The sequence below is a fragment of the Equus caballus genome, chromosome 18 (assembly GCF_041296265.1).
Source record: "Equus caballus isolate H_3958 breed thoroughbred chromosome 18, TB-T2T, whole genome shotgun sequence".
In the NCBI taxonomy this organism is placed as follows: domain Eukaryota; kingdom Metazoa; phylum Chordata; class Mammalia; order Perissodactyla; family Equidae; genus Equus; species Equus caballus.
The window spans coordinates 40011928-40029800 of record NC_091701.1 but is presented as its reverse complement, the minus strand read 5'-3'; the positions used below and the strand labels follow the sequence as shown (position 1 = coordinate 40029800).

General features: G+C 41.6%; 2 protein-coding genes across 63 annotated transcripts in view; one reads left to right on the top strand and one right to left on the bottom strand.

The window, feature by feature from the left end:
• PKP4 (plakophilin 4) overlaps positions 1-13859 on the bottom strand; it is a 228323-nt gene extending 214464 nt beyond the window's left edge. For 12 of the 49 annotated variants that reach the window (XM_070240982.1, XM_070240998.1, XM_070241005.1 and 9 more), the window contains exon 1: positions 13543-13845. The gene's annotated coding sequence lies outside the window, so the exon portion shown is untranslated. Of the gene's footprint in view, positions 1-12443; positions 13326-13542 lie in introns of those variants that run through there. The other 37 variants (XM_070240983.1, XM_014732469.3, XM_070240986.1 and 34 more) reach the window with 24 other exon arrangements.
• Positions 13860-13877: 18 nt separating this feature from the next.
• CCDC148 (coiled-coil domain containing 148) overlaps positions 13878-17873 on the top strand; it is a 239841-nt gene continuing 235845 nt past the window's right edge. For 9 of the 14 annotated variants that reach the window (XM_070241033.1, XM_070241031.1, XM_070241032.1 and 6 more), the window contains exon 1: positions 13878-14350. Coding sequence is in view for 2 of the 14 variants with exons in the window: in XM_023622951.2 (XP_023478719.2) it covers positions 14326-14350 (25 nt within the window). In the remaining 12 variants the exon portion in view is untranslated. The remainder of the gene's footprint in view (positions 14351-17873) is intronic. The other 5 variants (XM_023622960.2, XM_070241028.1, XM_023622956.2 and 2 more) reach the window with 3 other exon arrangements.

Below are 17873 nucleotides of genomic sequence, written 5' to 3'. Positions count from 1 at the left end.
TTTAAAAGCATCAGGTCCACTTGGCTTCCACCTGCCAATTGGATCAATTCCAATCACATACGATGATACTGTCTTCATTTGCCACCCCCACTTTGCCTGTTAGCATGGCACAAAATAAACAATTTTTTGCAAGAATATTACCTACAGATGTTCACATCATATACAGCTGAAATTCTGAGCAAGCAATATTAACAATTACATTTTAAAATACAGTATTGTTACTGGAAATTAAATATACTTGCTGCCTAAGATAAAACAAAACATGAAAGAAACAAACCCTAAAGTCAAGCAACAAAGCAACTTCATGAATTCCACTTAAAATCAATGAAGGGGTTTTGCTAAAAACAAGGTAAACTCATAGCAGGTAATACCTGTAAAATACTCAGTAACAAAAGATGAAAGACTTGATTTTATAGACAAGTTTTGTAATTCACCAACAGTAGAAATCTAACTTTTAAATTACTGAGGTCTCATGTAATTCAGTGTATAATTACAGAAAGAAAGCTCTAAAAAATTATAATTTAACCCAGCAATTGCATTCTTGGGCATTTCCCCCAGAGAAATGTGTTATGGTAACACATTTGTGTTATGATAACTCATGTTATGATAACACAAAAACCTGTACACAAATACTTATTGCAGCTCTATTTCTAAGTTGCAATTATAAACTGAAAATAACCCAGATGTCCTTCGACAGGCGAATGATTAAACAAACTGTGGTATATCCCTATTATGGAATACTACTAAGCAGTAAAACAGAAGAGAATATTGATACTTGTAACAACCTGGATGAATCTCTAAAGAATTACCCTGAGTGAAAAAGAAAAAAACAAAAACAAAACTCCAAAGTTACATACTGTATGATTCCATTTATATAGTATTCTTAAAATGACAAAATTATAGAAATGGAGCACAATTAGTGGTTGCTAGGGATTAAGGAGGTGGTGAAGGCGGAAGAGAAGTGGAGGGTGTGACTGAAAAAGGGCAACATGAGGGACCCTTGTAGTGATGAGAATGTTCTGTATCTTGATTGTATCCACGTCAGTATCCTGGCTGTGAAGCTGTACTAAGTCCTGCAAGATATTACCACTGAGGGAAACTGGGTACAGGGTACACAGGGTCTCTGTGTTATTTCTTATAACTGCATGTGAATTCATAATCATCTCACAATTGAAAGGTTAATTTTTAAAAATTATAATTTGTTCAAATTTTGTCACAGTGATTACTTGAGGTTGGGGGAGGAACCACCAAAATGTTTAAAAGTATTTCTAACGACACTATTAAAACTAAACAAAGGTTTGCTGCACCCATTAGGTCAAAATAAGCTATGAAATTTCCTGTTTTATTACATTTAATGTTTATGTAATTTTATAGTACTAATTATAGTTGTATCATTTTAGTAACATTTTTCCTTTGAAAAACTTCATGTGCTTAAAATTACATCTACTTTTGACCTCAATTCATCAGTGAGTATACAAAAGGTATTACTAATTCACAAAAGGCGAGGACATGGAAAGTTCGCTCCATGTCATACTGCCGAAGCCAGGCCAAGCTGCTCGTGGTGCGCGATGGCTGCACATTAACAGCATGAGAAAGAGTCCTGTGTAAGACTTCATCTCGCCATAGTTATGATCCAAGCAATTAAAGTTAAAATGAACATGAATCAATCTACTTAAAATCTTCTAATGTTTTTCAGTAAGGAATTTGATGTAATAAGTTATTTATCTAGCAAGTTGTATTACAAAGGTAATTCTTTTACAAGGCACAATGCAGTTTTTCCAGTGAAACATACATGATAAGTAATTTTGAGGGTTTAAGACCAAAAAGTTTACAGAAGTAGTTTATAAAAGGAAAGAGGGCTGGTATTAGGCAGAGCGAAGTTTATCCAACAGTAATAGGTGAAGGCATTTCAAGATTGAAATTCAAAACTCATTCATTCATTTAAGGTATCCAGAAAGACTAGAGGTCAAGACTAAGTCATACAAAAAGACAAAATTCCTTTTGTTGACATCTAGGGACAGCTAATCTTCAACAAAGGTGCCAAGAACATACAATGGAGAAAAGATAGTCTCTTCAATAAATGGTGTTGGGAAAACTGGACAGCCACATGCAAAAGAATGAAGGTAAACCACTATCTCATGCCATACACAAAAATGAACTCAAAATGGATCAAAGACTTGAAAATAAGTCCTGAAACTATAACACTTCTGGAAGATAATATCGGTAGTACACTCTCTAACATCGAACTAAAAAGGATCTTTTCAAATACCATGTCCTCTCAGACAAGGGAAATAAAAGAAAAAATAAACAAGTGGGAATTCATCAGACTAAAGAGCTTCTGCAAGGCAAAAGAAACTAGAATCAAAACAAAGAGACAACCCACCAACTGGGAGAAAATATTTGCAAATCATATATCTGACAAGGGGTTAATCTCCATAACATATAAGGAACTCACACAAATGAACAATAAAAAAAGTAACAACCCGATCAAAAAATGGTCAGAGGAGATGAACAGACATTTTTCCAAAGAAGATATGCAGATGGCCAGTAAACACACGAAAAGAGGTTCGACATCACTAACCATCAGGGAAATGCAAGTCAAAACTACACTAAGATATCACCTTATGCCTGTTAAAATGGCTATAATCACTAAGACTAAAAAATAACAAATGTTGGAGAGGGTGTGGAGAGAAGGGAACCCTCATACACTGCTGATGGGAATGCAAACGGATGCAGCCACTGTGGAAAACAGTATGGAGATTCCTCAAAAAACTAGAAATAGAACTACCATATGACTCAGCTATCCCACTACTGGTTATGCACCCAATTTGAAATCAACAATCCAAAATAACATATGCATCCCTATGTTCACTGCAGCACTATTCACAATAGCCAAGATGTGGAAGCCATCCAAGTGCCCATCGACCAATGATTGGATAAAGAAGATGTGGTATACACACACACACACACACACACACACACACACACAGTGGAATACTACTCAGCCAGAAAAAAGACAAATTCATCCCATTTGCAATAACATGGAAGGACCTAGAGGGAATTACGCTAAGTGAAATAAGTCAGTCTGAGAAAGACAAACACCAGATGATTTCACTCATATGTGGAATACAAACAAATACATGGACAAAGAAAACAGATCAGTGGTGGTGGTGGGGGGGTGGCACAGAGGGTGAAGGGAAGCACTCATGTGGTGACAGTCAAGAAACACTGTACAACTGAAATCTTACATTGATGTAAACTATTATGAATGCAATAAAAATAAAATAAGTAAATAAATAAAAGAATAAAATGATTTAAATATAAACAGGCCCGTCCTGCTGCCACTCCTCTGTCAGGAGATTTAAACGGGCCCATCTCTGATGAAGAAGAACCTTCTGGGAAGAGAGAGGCAGCCTGGCAGGGAGAGAAGCTCAAAGGGGAAAAAAAAAATTCCTTGTATTGAGCAGCTCAGGGAAGAAGGCCATGGGAACGTGGAACAGATATACTCCGGTTACATCTTAGGACGATGGATCTATGGATTTATGTTATTTCTAAGGAAACTGTATTCAGAGTTTCAAACAAGTGACCCACAAACAATATTTCGGAAAATTGACACCTGCCAATATACTGTCCAAAGATTTCAGACTGACACATATTTTTCTCCTACTGACAGTCTGAGTTAGACATTTAACAACTGAATTGTTTATCACAGGTCTCAAAAAAATAGCAGTTCTTGTAAAAGTCCAGTTGGGTATTCTGATTCCTTTTTCAGTGCTTTTTAAAAACTGACTGTTGCTTATTCAGTCATTGACAAATTGACGATAAGTGGAAAATTCCCACCAGTGCATAAGTCTGAGATTCAAGGTAAGATTCAATGAGACCATTTATTCTAGCAGAAGTCACAAGAGATCTTCAAAGCATTCTCCTGTTTATTCATAACAACGGAAGGGAATACTTTCAATAACAGATAATAAGTTTGGACTTATAAAGGCATATAAATTGCATGAAGAATAAAGAAAAGCACAAAACACAATAAAGCAAAGTACTGCTGTATGAAAATGGAAATAAGAACGTACTTAAGATGGCAAGTCTTCAGGCATAAATTATGGTTCTTCATAAATGATGCATTATCATTGAGACGAATTATTTTACATGGGCTATGTGGCAAAGTATTTCAGGAAATATACCCCAAATACTCAAGTTCATGTTAAAACCTTTTCCGAAATCACTGGCTTATCGTTGGTAAGGAGCATCTTTTCAGACGCAGGCCTTTTCCAAAGAAAGGCAATGACAGTGGTTAACGCAGCTGTCTATCTAGATTCTGGTAATGCAACAAGTAACACACAACTAAAAAGGTAGGTTTAGCTAAAACCTAGTTAATACAAGTCATTTTACAGCTCATCCTTAACACTTAGAGAACAATTTTGCATATTTATTTATATATCAAAGTTTTCTAGGACAACTCTTTCCAGTTTGTGTGTCTTATCTTTCCCAACTAGACTGTAAAATTAATCACAGATTCCTCAAAGATGGAGACTCTCAATATGAATCCAATATAGACTGTAAAACTCCCTGGGGGAAATAATTTTTTGGCCATGAGGCCTAGCACAGAGTCTGATACAGAGCAGGGGACTAATGAGCGTTGATTTATCAGAAGTAAAATGAATGACATATCTTTTAAAATAAGTATACAAAACAGAACACAACACTTCACACACAGTAGCAATCCAGCAAATATCTGAAGCTTAATTGCTTCTAGTCCCCTTGCTTGGACACCCAGTGGTACTCAGGAGTAAGAAGTTACTTCTAACTAGATCAGTCCTTGTTTCCCATTCACTCCAGGGTACAGATGTCAGAAAACACGATGCAATTCACTGCAAAGTGGTTATTACTGGTTTCCATTTTACACGAGTGTTTACACTTCTCATGAAGGCATGGAACCTGAAGAGCATGTTCAATTGTTTACTTTGATCACGACACTGAGAATTCATTTAATATTGCATATATTAGTAGTATAACTGATCCTCCTTTTTGAAAATAATGTACTTATTGCATTAGCAAAAGGAAACAGCCAATCTCTCTTTTTTGGGGGGGGAGGGGATGAGGAAGATTGGCCATGAGCTAACCTCTGTTGCCAATCTTCCTCTTATTGCTTGAAGAAGATTGTTGCTGAGCTAACATCTTTGCCAATCTTCCTCTATTTTTCTGTGGGATGCTGCCACAGCATGGCTTGATGAGCAGTGTGGAGGTCTGCACCAAGGATCCGGACCAACAAAGCACAGCGTACGAACTTAATCACTACACCACTGGGCTAGCTCTCCAATCTCAATATTTTTAAACCACTGTTTCTGGATGTATACATGCCTAAGTTCTACAGGGATTTTTTCTTTCTCTCTCTCTTTGTGAAAGAGAACAGCAACTAGGAGAAAGTCTCATCACTGGATTTTTTAATTGCTTTTTTTTGAGGAAGATTAGCCCTGAGCTAACATCTACCACCAATCCTCCTCTTTTTGCTGAGGAAGATTGGCCCCGAGCTAAGACCCGTGCCCATCTTCCTCTGCTTTATATCTGGGATGCCTGCCACAGCATGGCTTGATAAGCAGTGTGTAGGTCTACACCAGGGATCTGAACTGGCGAACCCTGGGCTGCTGAAGCAGAATGTGAGAACTTAACCACTACGCTACCACGCCAGCCCCTAATTGCCTTTTTTGTTTTTAAACACAAATCCAAGAGCACAAATCCAAATAAAATATCATCCTGTTGAAATCCATCACAATTTCTGAACATTAGTAGGTTGTCTATATGCAAAAATTAGGGTTAAAAGTATCTATATTCTATAATGATAGATGGATCAGTGAGTTTCTATGAACATAAAGTGACCAAGCACTATGTCTTTGCAGAGGAACAACTCTGTGTCAGTTATTTAATTTCTTTGAGGACAAATCAGACCTTTCAGGACAAATCAAACCAAAGCAAATGGTAAGGGGGTCTTTCTCATTTTAATAAGACTAGTCCCCTCTAACCACCACCTAAATTCTCCTTCTGTTTCTATCCAACTTCTGGAAAATTTAGTCTCAGTCAGGGGTTAAACCTTAAATGTGCAGCACAGACTGGCTATTAATAAATAAGTCCAAGAGGGTAGCCACTAACTCAGCTGTTACAGAGTCAAATGTTTGTCTGCCTGCAACACTTATACATTCAGGAGCTGAGCATTTCAGGCAGACAACTTCAATTTTCTTCTCTTATCCCCGAGGGTAAATTGTAATATAATTCTTGAGGAGAAGATGGTACATTCTTGCTGAGGAGAAAAATACAATGGAATGAGAATGCTTGATGTTCTAAGAGTCGGGAAATATAAGTACTAGAAGAACTCGAGAGAAACTAATCTAACTCCCTCATTTCACAGATGAGAAAAACTAGAGCCCAGAAGAGTTAAATGACTTGCTGAGACACACACCCACTTAGTAGCACAGCCAGGACTAGAACTAAAGCCTCTGGATACCTATTAAACCACTGTCAGTTGGTTTACATCAAGTATCTTCCAAACTTCTCTAGACTGTCTTGCTTTGACGGTTTCCTGCCAATTTCAAGTGTGATTAATTTCGCGCAGAAAAGGCAGCTTAAAGAGTTAATATACAAGCTGCATTTTAGTCCCTAAATGATTAACACTTTGTAACACTTTCATGCATTGACTAGCAGAGACATTGTATAAAATGACTACCACTTAGAATTACAAATGCAATCGTTGTATACATATTTAAAAGGCATGTTCTACATTTTGCAATTGTTTCCACTTCTGGCTCCTGTAATATAACATGATCAGTCTTCATCTTTTAAACCTAACAGTTTATTAAGGTGTATTTACCCAAACCTCCTACATGTGCTGGTTACTTGTGTTTACATGCTTCTAAGTACTGCTGACATAAAGAAGGTATAACTTCCCTATTTTAAACAGGCCCTTATTTGATTTATTTTGCTAGGTTCTCTTCCTTGCAGGCAATCTCCACAAACTATCAAACTGATAATTATTTTCCTTTAGTAGTTTCTTTCTTTCCTGAAATGTCTTTTTTTTAAATTTTTGTTAAAGATTTTATTTTTTTCCTTTTTCTCCCCAAAGCCTCCTGGTACATAGTTGTATATTCTTTGTTGTGGGTCCTTCTAGTTGTGGCACGTGGGACGCCACCTCAGCATGGTTCGATGAGCAGTGCCATGTCTGCGCCCAGGATTCGAACCAATGAAACACTGGGCCGCCTGCAGTGGAGCGCGCGAACTTAACCACTCGGCCATGGGGCCAGCCCCCTGAAATATCTTTTTTAGATTCATAACCAGATTGACTAACATGACAGAAAGCAAATCAAATAATTTACCTGGCATATAGCAGATGCTACAGAAAGCATCATTAAGTACCACAGAGTAAAAGTAAAAATAATAACCTCACTGTATTAAGTGCTGGCTCTGAGTTAGACCCTGTTGTAAGTGCTTTACGTGCATTAACTCTTTTAGTCCTCACAACAATCATATGAGGTGGATGCTCTTATTACTCTGCTTTACAGATGAGCAAAATGAGATCCAGAGGGATTATATAACTTACCAAGTTACACACCTAGCAAACAGAAGTGCCAGAATTGAACTGCTGGTCTGACTGCTAACCACGGTACCTCACTGCCTTAATAAACTTCTCACAGGCTTCAATCAGTGTGAAGGTGAAATCCCAAGGGCTTTCCCTGGCCTGAACCACCATGGTTAATCTCAGACTAGGTGCAGGGAGACAGGAAGACCTCGAAAACGTTGTATGCTTTAATCCCTTCCCCTCACTTCCCAAAATGATACTGTTCTAAAAAAGAAAAAACTATTTAAGATGAACATGAAGGAGATTCAAAAGTCTCAAAAGAGATCCCCAACTTCCTTGTTGCCATGATTTGGGGTAGGAAGGGGTACAGGACTGATTATATACACAAATGCTTAAGAAATCCTATTTTCTTAAAAAAATAAGAAAGACACTGAGGACTCTGGGAATCTTGAGCTGAAATGTATCTTAGATCAAGGCAATCCAAATCCTGCATTTTTAAAAGGAGGAAGCTATAATGAAATGTTAGGTGGTTTGTCGAGGTCCCAGATTTTCGAGGCATGGCTCCTAATTTCTAGCTTAGGGTGCTTTTCACCTCCCTCTGTCTGCAATTTAAGAGAGTGCTTATAGTGGACCAGAATGTCAGACGCCACCTATCCAGTGTTTCAAAAGTCTATCTGGGGGCCAGCCCCATGGCCGAGTGGTTAAGCTCACAAGCTCCGCTTTGGCAGCCCAGGGTTTCGCTGCTTTGGATCCTAGGCGTGGATATGGTACCGCTCATCAGCCCATGTTGAGGCGGTGTCCCACATGCTACAACTAGAAGGACCCACAACTAAAATATACAACTATATACTGGGGAGATCTGGGGAGACAAAGCAGGTAAAAAAAAAAAAAAAAAAAGATTGGCAGCAGTTGTTAGCTCAGGTGCCAATCTTAAAAAAAAAAAAAAAAAAAAAGTCTATCTGTAAGTGGGTTGTGTCAATGAAAAACTGTATTCCAAGTACCAGGCCAGGCCCCCAAAGCCTGCAGGGTACCCTGAGATCCCCACTTCACCTATACATTTTACCTAACTTTCATATATAACACCATTTTTATGACAAAAACCTACATCCGCTCTAAATTCAACCTGGAACACCAGGCACCAACTTCCATATTCCACGTACAGTTGTCCCTCGGTATCCATGGAGGATTGATTCCAGGAACCCCCGCGGATACCAAAATCTGCAGATGCTCAAGTCCTTTCTATAAAACGGCATAGTACAATGAATACAGTCGGCGCTCCGTAACCACAGTTTCCCATCCTGGGTTGGTTGCATCCGCAGATGCGAAACCCTCGGATATGAGTGCTGACTGTAAGGGGCCCCTGAAAAGGGGCTTTCTCTGCCTCTCCAGACAGATGCATTGGTGATGTGTGTGTGGGGGGCGGGGGAGGGAATCTAGATTCAGGAAGAGCAGGATAAACATCCTTGGATATCTGCAACTCACAAAATTTATATTTAATACAGATAGTAACTGTAGAAGTCAAACATGCTTTGGCTGTTGGAGAAAGAGGATCACGGGTTCCCCTGGCCCTCTCTCTCCCTAACTTTCAATTGTGAGTTCTGGACTTTGCCAGGGCTATATGATATAATATCTGCCTATAGGGATTGGCATCTACCCAATCAGCAGGCATTATTCAGTTCATAAAAAATGCTTCTTCAAAACGACATGACTTAAAATAATTCCAACACTTCCATATTTTAAAATGCATATTTTATAGTATTAAAAACTTACAATCCAATCTCTAACATTTTTATCATGTGCAATGAATCACTATATGAGTCATAATAAACTACATTATCAAGACTATGAATAATAAAATGACCAGCAATGTAGCCAACACTTATTGGTATATCAAATACAAGGAAATCTAAATTACAAAAAGAAAAGACAACTTAGACGAATGACAAATGGGATACTCCAGCATTCTAGGTTTAATTGAAGAGCACCATCATGTAATATCCCCAATTTAGTTTGCTAACACAGCCTCCAAAAGATTAAGACAATTCCATTGAATTATGAAGGTGAGAATGTGAGCGAGATTTGCATGTTGCACAACTTCTCAACTGAAACCAGCGAGCACAAGAATTATTGCTCTTTGTGACTTAGGGCCTGGTCCCCTTACCCTAAAAAAAGGCTGTTATTTCTTACAGTTGGACATCACAATGACCTGCTGACTGCTATCATCACTTCCTGGCAGTATACGAAGCCTTACATCCAGGTATGCTTCCAGTTCCACTCCTTCTCTCTCTGTTTGCAGCTATTTGTAGTCACAGTTTGGGTGTGAAATAGTTACTTAGTTTTCCAAACATATCCAGTCCACTGGTGCTATGTTTCAGATTCCTCTTCCCCCTTCAGTGCAGGAAAGGCTCTACAAAACCATTTAACACATTGAAGAAGTAATTATCTCCCAGTACACCGAAGGCGTGAAGGCAACTTCCCAAAGTGACATACAGTTCCACGGGTGTTTATGCCCTAGAATAACCTCGACTTTATCTTCCAATTAAGAATGAAAGTATGATGTCCATTTTAGAACTAAGCAAATTAGGGGCATACTTCTTGATTGAAATAGAAAAAAATATTAGACTACAGAGCATTCTCAAAATATCTTAATAATTCAAAGCAGTAAGGTGAGGGGCTGGACTTATCAAATAATTGGCATCGTCAAGGGTATGAAAATTCTCTATTTAAATCGATCCCTGGTCAACAGCAAGGAAATCATTTAGTTTTAAAATTGGCAATAATTGGATTTTTAAAAATTAAGTGAATTTAAAAGTTTTGAATTAAATTTACTTTCCCAATTTGTATAGCTTGGAAAAGAAAGAAAACTGCAATTCTGACTTAATAGAGACTTAATCCAAATACTGAAGGTCATGAAATTGCTAAAGTTTTTATTAAACTGAGTTTGGTAGCAGTTTCTTTAAATTCAAATTATATTACAGCTATTCACAGAATTAGGTTTGCTTTATTCAGCTTGTAAATGCAGCAATAACATATTTTTTTTTTTCTGGATGAATGCCAGCTGCTCCTACTTTCTGCTTACCTTCTCTTATGCTTTCCATCATTACCTGGCTCCCTACCTCCCTCCAAAAAGAGTATGGATAAGAATTAAGATAACTGGACAAGTGAGCTCCCCAATTTAGTATCTTCAGTATGACATACAAGACATGAAATGCAGTACCTTCTTATATAATAGTGGGGGTTGGGAGGGAATGTACTTTGATCACAGCAGTTTATGTTATCTTCAATTCTGAACAATCACCAGTTTACAACTTCCTCTCTTCAAATATCTATAACAAACAATATATTTCTAACTGAAAGCCTACCTTTACTTGAAGCAGGTAAAACTAATTGCACAGTCAATCATGTAAATACATTATCTATATACTTGAAAGGGCTATTTCAATTTCTAATGTAGCAGAGAAACTAAATGTGATTTTCCAATGTTCACATCAAATCAAATAAGCACGTGTTAAATTCTGCTGTAATATGATATTGTTACATAATAAGTTTCCTGTTGGCATCTACAAACACCTCCCAATACCCTACACGGTGTTATGAACTCTAAGTTAGAGTTAAATCTCTAAATTAGAAGGTCCACTGATTGTGGACATACCTGAAAAATAATGTAGCATCCAAAAGACACAAGCTTTCCCAATGCAAAGTAGGTTTTTCCCCATTTTTACTTTCCGTTGGGTCCTTAACTATGCCTCTCATCTTATACTTTTCAATGCCCTTGATCCACACAAAGTAGGTGTTGGAAAGACAGCTGAACAATCAACTTATTATCTTCCTGAATCTGATACAAAATAACCAAGGGTGGAGAGGCTTATAGTAAACTCAACCTCCAAAGCATACTGTGTCAAATAAAAGCACACACAGTATGCTTTTCAACATCGAGAAACACTTCTTTTGGACATCAGTTATTTTCATATTGCCATTTTCCATAACTGCTTCACAGGCACCAGAAATGAAGATACTTCTATAGCAATATTCTGCATTCAAAAAGAGAAGCTGTCTTCTACCTTCCCTTTTAAAATAAAAGAATCTAAGCCCAATTCTAGAGAAGCACCTTCTGTCAAAAATTTGCTTTTCTGAATTAAAGAAAATAAAATTTACCCCCAAATGTATACTAATCATTACTGATTTTACACATAATTACTATTCTTTGAAAGTTGTAGGACTGTGTTTATTTTTCAGCCAAATTGAGTAACAAAAAGAGAAAGAACTGCGACCTCAACTAATGAATTACATCTTGAAATATACATGATTGTGTCGTCCCCGTGTTACTTTCAATGGTAACTGACACGCCCCGAATTTAACTGTACCAGACAGTTCTATCTGTCCCATCGCTGATCACACACTGCTTCTCTGTTTCTATTCATTATGTATTATAAGAGGTCTAAACACAGCCCAGTATGACAAGAAAAAATTACAATTCTTATGACAGTAAAGTGATGCATTCAAGATCTCTCTTGTAGTACATCCCTGTCCATGAGCATTAACAGACATTTTTTAATAAAGCTAAAATACGTCGGCTGCAAGATCATTACTCTAAGAACCTTCAGCACCCTTTCCTGCAGGTTTTCAGAAAATCCTCGTAAAAAAAAGCAGCATTCAAACCTTGCAAACCAAACTTGCCAAGAACCTTGTGCAATGATCAATAACCTTGGCTACACCGCCATTGGCCCTAAATTCGCGGTCCTGGAGACCAATGCAGCAAAAACCCAAACGAAGGGCTAGCTGAAACCCAACAGAACTGCCGCGCTTCCCCTTCGCCGCCCTCTCTGCCGCATGGAGAGAGGCAAGGGGAGGAGAGGATTGGAGCGAGGCTCACCAGCTCCGAAGATGCTCCGGTGACCTCCGGCTGCGCGGCTAGAGCTGGGCCGGGAAGGCGCTACTGCAGCCGCGGCTGGCCGTGTGGACTATGCCCCTGGTGCATTCCTCGCATTCCTGCACAATCTGTCGCCAGCCGAGGAGCCCGCGGCGCGCGTCCCCCCGGACACACACACCTGCCTACTGCTGCGCCCCGAGCGGCCACGGCCGCCGCGGCGCCTCCACTGCCCGCGCTGTTTGTCGCACTCAGCCAACACGCAGCCAAATCTCGGCCCCGCCGCTCACCCCCTCGCTTCCCGGGTAGGGGGAAAAGGGGAGAGGGTCGGGCAGCCCCGGCGGCCAGCAGGGACACCCGATCTGCCAAGGAGGTGCCGCAGCTCCGCTTCAACTCCCGGCAGGGAGAGGAGGAAGCGGCGGCGCAGGAGAACAGCCGGGGAAGCTCCGGGCTGGGGAAACGGGAGGGGTGGAGCGTGAGGATACGCGGCGAGCAGAGAGGGGCGCACTGGACAGAGGAGGGTGGGCAGGACTGGCAGGAGCGCGGGACTCAGGGGACAAACGCAAGACGGTGCAGGCAGCAGGGGCGTGGGAGGAAGGGGAGGGGGCCAGGATGCAGGATCTGGGGCTGGAGGGACGGACAGACGGCCCGGAGGGCTGGGGAAGGCGGGTGCCCCGGGGTGCTAGGGGCGCGGGGCGGCGAGCCAGGCGGGCAGGAGCGGGGAAGCCTCTGGGCTGGCGTCCAGGAGGGCTCGACCGTGCCGCTCAAGTTCGGGGCTGGGGGCTCTGTATCCGAAAAGGCCAAGGTGGGGAAGGGTCGTGAGCGGCGTGAGGGGGAGACTCGGGGAGAGTAATCGCCGGGAAAAGCAAATGGAGGGTGAAACTTGTGCGCCTGCCGGGGGGAGGGGAACAGGCAGGCGAGTGCGGGCAGGAACACGAGGCGGGGCAGGAAAGCCGAGGCGGCCGCGAGGCGGTGGGGACGGAGTAACGCGAGGGAGGCGCCCGTCCCCCCGGCGCCCCTCGCAGGCAGGTCCCGGCTCGAGCGGGAGGGCCGGGGGTCTCGTGAGCAGGAGTCTCCGCGCCCGCCCGCGAGCCCGCACACTTACTTTCCAGGTTAGGCAGCGGCCGTCGTCGCTCCGGGGATCAGGGACATGGGCTCCGAGGGGTCGCCGCTGCGACACCCGAAAAAATTAAAAAAGTGCCGCGGCCGAGCGGCTGCCCGCCCCTCCCTCCCCCACCCGCCCCCTCCCCCGAAGCGGCTCTCCCACCACCCCCGGCGGCGGCGGTGGCCAACTTGCCCCGCTACCCCGTGCCCATGGTGCCGCCTCCGCGGCTGGCGTCGACACGGACTCAGCCCCGGAGCCCCCTCTACTGCCCAGAGGCCGCCGCCACCCGCCCAGCCGCCAGCCCGCCTGCCCAGCCAGCCCCGGGCTCCCGGGAACGTCAGCACGCCGCCGTCTCCGGACTTGCTCTCCGCCAACCCCATTGGTCCAAAGGAGAAGGCTGGCCCTCCCCATTGGCCCGGCCCTCATATTGAACGGGCCAATGGGAACTGCTGTTTCAGGTCGCCATAGAGACCGATGCTGTTAAGAGCGAAAGGGCCTGGCCAAGGTGGGGAGTGCCGATGAAGATGTCTCTGGCTTTGGGCGCGGGAGCGGGTGGGAGAAAGATGTACAGGGGGGTTCCCGGGCGCTGGCTCTGAAATCGGGGGCAGCTTTTGCTTTTGCTGCCTGTCAACTCCAGCTGTGCATGGTAGGGTTTGTACCTGGCGTCAAAGGCAGGAACAGCTGAGCCCTTGTACGAATCCCTGAAGGTGAGAGCTTAGGAGTGGGCGTTTCACTTTTCCTGCGTCTGGGGAGCCCCTGAGGCTATGCCCTTTGACCTTTGACATGTGTGCAGCTTCTGCTTCTCCAGGTGAGTTTGCACCCGTCCCTTAAATCTCCGCTTCTTCCTGACACCACCGATCCGCCTAAATTCCACTTGTTTTTCCCAAACACTCCCCCTTACCTGGGGCGGATCTTAGCTCAAAATTGTGGGTCTTTAAACTTACAGCCTTGCCTAACGAGATTCAAAGAGAATTTCCTTTGGATGATATTTAGGTAAGGAAATGGGCTGAGATGTTGTATAGTGGATGTCATCGGGTCAACACATAAGAAAATGTGCTCTCTGCTCCCCAAAGCAAACCTCTAATCTCTTCGCTAAGGAGACTAAACACCCATCTGTGCATTCTGCACTGTGAGCTTGACAGGTCGCTTGCTCTTTCCTCTAAGAGGTTGCAGGGTGGGGAAAGACACAGGTGACAGAGTCAATCCTTCATGCCTTCTAATGATTTCACAAGAGAGTAAAGGAAATAGATTACAGTTGATGGATTTTGTTTTCTGGGTATTTTCCAGTTTATCTCTAAATTTGATAAAGAAATGATCTGAGGCATGGAATCAGTACACACAAACGTCTTGAGCTTTAACAACGAGTCCTCTGCCTTCATTTAAAGTTACTTTGTGCTACTGGGTCAGTACTAATTTTTTTTTTTTTTTTTTTTTGTAAATGACTTTCATATTTAGATACTGGCTATTAAAGTAGGACTTCATGATTATATTAGATTTTAAGCATTATATTGCTCTATCATATAGCCACTGATATTTTTAGGTTCCTTCTTTTGATGACTTAGCTATTTTTATACTAATCTCTTTAGTAAGAAGACTGTGTTTATGTTACTGTCCCTCAAGTTGGAGGGACCATATTGTGTGAAAACGCTGAAAGGATTTTGGAAATTACAAATATTTTTTGAGGGAAACAGATTACTGTGTGTGCAAGCTACAAATGTCTACTGTCTTGAATTTTAAGTTGGATAATATGCTTTGCTATTGGTTTTTATCTTACTGTAATTGAAGATTAAAAATAGATAAGAATTATTACTATGATTCCTTGATTGGAAAAATATGTCTTACAATTTGTAGTAAAGTTTGAACTTAGTTGACAGTCCTATGCAAGGTTGGACTGTAGAACAAACAGCCAAACATGTGAGTGTTCCCCCTAAATATTTCAAGAATTGGGAGGGAATCACCAGGGACCGAGGGGTGCTGTATCATGCTTTGCCATCATGGAAATTAGCTCCTCATGCTCTCAATTTCTGGCTTTTTTGTGTTGGCATATCAGAGAATAGAAAAAGTAAAATGCAAATTTTTATAAATAAGACTCATTTTTAATGTACTAACAAAATGCCAATAATTTGGTTTTTAAAAATTTTAATAATAAATGAATGGAAGATGTGTCTAAAAAGTAAGAAAAAAATTGATATTTCTTTTTTTCTTGCCTTAGACTAACATGGAAAGAAGAAAATAAGAACTAATTGATTTTTCACTTCTATAATCTTTTCTCTTTGTATTTTTCTCAGATCACGTTTGACAAGTATTTTGATATTGTGTATTTCCCGTTTGTCATGATTAAAATGTTACTAAAATTCACGATGAATAATGTCCCCTAAAATGTTGTCATTCAACATTTTTTTTCATAATTCTTTCACTCAGTTGAAAGGTTTCTTTTGAACCTGCTCCCTCACTATCAAGCATTGCTGGATGAGGTTAAGAAATCACTTTGTTCCACTAAAAGTTTATGCTATCCAGACTTGGCTGGATCTTCACTGATTCTCTAAATTCCTTTCCTCATCAGAAGGGTGATTATTCAGGACTCTTATCCAGGGCTGTTATCCAGGGCACTTCTCCCAAACCTGTCCTATTTCTGCTCTCCTTAAGCCCCCACTATACTTGGACTTCTTCCAGTTCTGCACATGAGTTTGCCTCATACTTGACTGAGGTATCCACCATGAGGTTCCTCAACTTAACTTTCCTAAACCTCAGTCTCGATTTTTACACTTCATCACTTCCTTTACTCCTGGCTGAGAAGGGGTGTCTATTATTCTCTTCTGAGCTCCTACTCCATTTGTGCTCCTAAACATTGGCCATCCTTCTTTCTCCATGATTTTACTCCATTGATTACAATTTCTCTCTTAGATCATGTGTTACAGCCTTTCCTCCGAATTTTTTTTCCTGTGCCTTACAAACATCCTTTTGTAAAACTACCTTCCTTTTATCCTACTTCCATCTCCAGCTGTTGACCTTCCCTTTCATCAAGAAATAGTCTGAAGGGAATTTCTTGAGTCTTCTATTTTTTCACCCTCAATGTTCTGGACCTTGAATACAACTAAAATGACTTTTTTTGAAGAAGAAGAGGAAGATTAGCCCTGAGCTAACATCTGCTGGAAGTCCTCCTCTTTTTGCTGAGGAAGACTGGCCCTGAGCTAACATCCGTGCCCATCTTCCTCTACTACTTTATATGTGGGACTCCTACCACAGCATGGCTCACCAAGCGACACCATGTCCACACCCGGGATCCGAACCGGTGAACCCCGGGGCCGCCGGAGCAGAACGTGTGCACTTAACTGCTGTGCCACTGGACAGGCCCCTGAGATGATTTTTAAGATTGTGCTGTCTCCGCAAAACCCTATCTCATTTTGCCAGTAAAGTTCTCTCCCACAAAAGTGCCCTTTACTTGCAAATTGCAATGCTTCAATTCCAGATTTCTGGTGAAGGGTAGAAACTGTTGTCTCTTACCCTGAGGGGCCATAGAAATGCAAATGACCTACTTGAGAAGAGGAAGCATTAACCTGCTAGCTACACCACCTGGGTGGGTCTAACTACTGGGACATAGAGGAGGGTAGAGGGGTCTTCGCTCAGGCTGACTGTGGGGCCTAGGGCAAGTTGGAAAACTTAGAAAGATTAGAAAGAAGAAAGAGATTTGGTGAGCTCCACCCTCAAGAACAAAAGTGGAAATCCGAGGGACCTTTTCAATCACCATCCCAGAAAGAAGTCAGCCTAAACCTTTCATGGTTATGAAAAATTTGCAACTTTCCAATGTTTGTTATTTTCGTATTAGCCCATAATGATTAGTAGTAAAGTCCTGAAAAAGAATTGCAGAGGCAGCAAGGAAAAGGGGGAAGCAGAAATACTGCCTCTCTTCATTCTTGGATGTCTACAGAGAAGGTGGGAGCAGTGAAGATAAGAACTCCAAAAAGTGCACTGATAACTGATAGTTGTTTTTTTTGTTATTGTTTTTAAAAATAATGTTAAAACGGAGGCAGATGGCAAATGAAGGAAAGAGCCGTGGAATAAACTGGTCCTGAGAAGGGATACCAGAGTTTAATAATAGTTCTGCTCAGGATTTCAGAATTGGCTGTGCCCCACCTCCAGCCCATTCTCTGAATATGTGAATCCTCCCCTGCCCTTAGGGGCCCAGCCCAAGTAGTTGCTTGTAGGGACTTTTCCGAAGATTTCCTGACCTTACCCGCCTCTGCAGAGGGTGATTGCTGCCTTACTATATTATTGCACTTAACACTCTCTGCCTCATGGTATAGTTATTTGCGTGTGAGACCTTCTTTCCT